The sequence below is a fragment of the Lupinus angustifolius genome, unplaced genomic scaffold (assembly GCF_001865875.1).
Source record: "Lupinus angustifolius cultivar Tanjil unplaced genomic scaffold, LupAngTanjil_v1.0 Scaffold_930, whole genome shotgun sequence".
Lineage (NCBI taxonomy): Eukaryota > Viridiplantae > Streptophyta > Magnoliopsida > Fabales > Fabaceae > Lupinus > Lupinus angustifolius.
This window is the reverse complement of record NW_017728253.1, coordinates 1-3,549: the sequence shown is the minus strand read 5'-3', so window position 1 is coordinate 3,549 and position 3,549 is coordinate 1. Positions and strand designations below refer to the sequence as shown.

The window sequence follows — 3,549 nt, the reverse complement described above, 5'->3', positions numbered from 1 at the left end:
ACACCTACTGAGACATCACCTGATAAACTACCTCCTGCTCCAACAAATTTCATTGAACCAAACAAAAGACCATTGTCTGCTATGACCCCTATTATCATCACAAAGGTACTGCTTCTAGCTTGCTCATTGTGATGTTTGCCACAAATGCCTTTGACAGTTAATGTTTTTTGGTTGACATGCAAGTTTTTCTATATAAAACGTGTCTCTACTAAGCTATAGCATTGAGTTAGTGTTGAGGAATCTGAGTAGTTTGCCATAGGTGAGAAACATCTGCCCTCAACCAAGCAAAAAAAAAAAATACATGTTTTACTTTTAGAAAGTAAGGTAGCATTTGGTAGACATCAAAATAAAACACATTTTATTCTGTTTGATTTATTATATAAACCAAACATGACAAGAGATTAAAAAGTATAATATTCCGGTTACAGTAAAATATAGAACCAAAGTGAACAAAAAGTTATATTCTGAAATGTTAGGCACACCAAATGCTACATTAAGATTCTTATACATCCAAGTTCATCTTACTTTTGTTTAGCAGGATGACTGGTTGGTTGGTGTTATTGGAGGCAGTGGTGGAGTGAACATTATACCAGCAGTGATTCAAGTCTTTCTTAATCATTTCATTAAGGGAATGAATCCATTGGATGCAGTTCTCAGCCCAAGGATTTATCACAAGGTTCTAACTAGATTTCATCACAGTTTTTCTTTGTGTCTATCCTCCAAACTACAATCTTATTTGGATCTTTATCTTCTGCAGCTAATACCAAATGCAGTTACCTATGAGAAGTTGAACACTTATGATGGTCATCACATTGAGCTATCAGAAGAAAGTAGGCTTTTCCTAGAAGAGAGAGGTCATCAAATGGATAGGGCTAATGCACTAGGTGTCACTCAGTTTGTTGTCCAAACTATCAAAACACCTACTAACATTAATGGGAAAATTGGTGAAGACACCAAATCACATACAAAGCATGGCATTCTCATAGCCATTAGTGACCCCAGAAAGGGTGGGTGTCCTGCTGCAGCTTAATTATTGATCAAAGTCAAAATGAAATTTTAGCCATTTATATATTACAAAAAGCACACACAAATTGTAGACAGTGCTTTCATCTCTTACAATTTCATAATTTTTCAATCAAATTATATAGACTTGTTTACTTCACAGGAAATAAATTCCAAGCTTAAGTTCCTATACAACAAAGTAAAACATTTACATCCAACTAGATTGACAACCTTTCCAGAGAGGAGATAGCCAATTGATCTGAAAAAATAAAATCCCTGTGGTATTTACAACATCAAAGATACAATGACTGCTATGAAATCCTCACATCCCCATACTATTTCAGTACATTATTTGGTTTAGATATTAGGCTACATATTATGATGCAAATCAAGCTTCTCTTCTCCACAAATACCCGACACTAACGGCATTTGCATTTAAGGCAACAAACTTGAAGGTTCAAGATACAAATACATTTGTGGAAAAGTCGTTTTGAAAGCCAAGTCCACACAATTGAACCTGAAATAAATTATTAATCTTCACTCACCTCTCTTCAGCTAAAGAATACGTAGCACTAATATATAACTATAAGGTACAGCCCCAAATGGCCAGGTAGGTTCAATTTGACTTGTGATCTTGCCCGACTCGAATCAACATTAGTAATTTTGGATTTGAAGTTTGTAATTGCTGTTAGGGTATTGTGCTAATGCATGTACCAAAACTTGAATTTATATTTAAAAGAGAGAAGATCATGATCATTCATACAACAAGGGAAGTGAGAGAAATAAAACAAATAGAAACACTCAGATTTTTATTCATAAAGAAAAACGGCTATTAACTGTTCTACTTTATTGTTAACAGAATAATAGCAGCAGGCGACAATAATGATACAGAAATCACAAGGCATACACTTCTATTTCAAGAAGTTTTATCCATCAATTGAATTGGAGCCAGAATATTTGATTTGCTTGTCTCCACAATACAACCATTCATGACCATTTCCTCCAACATAAAATGTGCCTTTTCTAAATGGAACATGATATCAAGCTCACACTGCAAATATAAGTGGACAAGTGCAAATAAAATCATCTTTAGTGGAATCTACTTTCAGAAAATGGAAGGAAGAAAGGAAAAGACATTTGAAAAGCAACTGGGAGGGGGTAGAAACTAAGAAACTCATGAAACATATAACTCATCAGGCTCCAATCACAGAAGGGCTTACCACATTGCCAAAGTGACGATCCATGGTTTCAACTAAGAGATGTATAAATTCCAAAATAGCAAGCTCGTTCTGAAATATTATCCGCAGATTGTTGAATACGGAAACACTCAATCAGAATTTCAAATTATATCATTTTTTTTACAAAAAAAGTGATTCATAGAAATTTCTGTTAAAATATTTAATAGGCTAAATAACTTCATGCTTTTCTTATTGTACAATCAAAAGTCATCTCCATTCCTTTAGACAGGTAAAGTCTTCCTTTTTATCTTAGAGGAAGATGACATTTAAGCCATGACAAGTAATTTTGGAGCTAAATCATTTCACAATATTATTTATATTACGAAGAAATTAAGCATTTAGTATTTGTGTGATCTGATTGTTTAACATTAGCTAGTGTCTTCCTGTGAATCAATTCAAAAGACATAGGAGAAAATGGTTTACCTCATCATCATCAACTCCAACCAGGAAAAACAAAGATGCGTAGCGCCTATATACAATTTTGTAGTTGCGATGCTCAACAAATGAACACTATCCATAATGAAAATATATCAGCTAATAGAATCAATTAAAGGCAATACTCAATAGCAACAATAATAAGATACGCCAATCCCACATATTATGGGATAAACTGCATAAAGCTTACAATAACAACCAAGTCTTTATCCCACTAGGTGGGGTTGGCTACATGGATCGAATGACACTACAATGCTCTATCATAAATCATGTTCATTGACAAAGCATTGAACTCAGTCTAAAGTGGGGTCCGCTACATGCATAAAGCTTATCACACCAAATTTAATATAGGGCATCGAAAGCACACTTATAACTTCATCAATTCATTTGAAATCAAGAGATCATATAAATACAGTAGGCAGTATCTTAACAAGAATATGAAAATTTTGAAACTTTAATCACCAACTCACTGAACCAGAAAATCGGAAATTGCTAGGGTAAATAGAAGTGATTAGCTCCATGGCAGAATCAGAGACACTTTGAGAATAATATAAAAAGACCTCCAGCACACAAGAGTCCAGATGCCACAATATGCCAACCACAAACCTAAACTTGCTGCACACAACTACATGGTAACTACCTCTAAGCATAACAGAAATCTAGATTTGCTTACTCAGATAACCTAATCAATGAGTTTTCCAAAGAGAAACATGAATTATATGGCCAGTTAAGCATACAAATTTCTGCATTGGATAGAAATTCTTGCCATCTTCACATTTATAAAGACAAAATACCTCTTAATGCACCTTTTGAAACATAGACCTTAAAAACCCAATTCTGAATATATATATATATATATATATATATATATATA

At 33.8% G+C, this 3,549-nt stretch overlaps 2 protein-coding genes across 2 annotated transcripts; one reads left to right on the top strand and one right to left on the bottom strand.

Annotated features, from left to right (window-relative positions):
• The first annotated feature begins 6 nt into the window (after positions 1–6).
• LOC109341927 (gamma-glutamyltranspeptidase 3-like) lies at positions 7–1,383 on the top strand. The gene is made up of 3 exons (XM_019579902.1): positions 7–105; positions 539–676; positions 758–1,383. The coding sequence occupies exons 1-3, from the start codon at positions 82–84 to the stop codon at positions 1,028–1,030; spliced, it is 435 nt and encodes a 144-aa protein (XP_019435447.1). The 5' UTR covers positions 7–81; the 3' UTR covers positions 1,031–1,383.
• A 330-nt stretch (positions 1,384–1,713) lies between these two features.
• Positions 1,714–3,196, bottom strand: LOC109341926 (AP-4 complex subunit sigma-like). The gene is made up of 4 exons (XM_019579901.1): positions 3,146–3,196; positions 2,664–2,750; positions 2,223–2,291; positions 1,714–2,053 (listed from the first exon to the last, which is right to left on the bottom strand). The coding sequence occupies exons 1-4, from the start codon at positions 3,194–3,196 to the stop codon at positions 1,919–1,921; spliced, it is 342 nt and encodes a 113-aa protein (XP_019435446.1). The 3' UTR covers positions 1,714–1,918.
• Between the last annotated feature and the right edge of the window lie 353 nt (positions 3,197–3,549).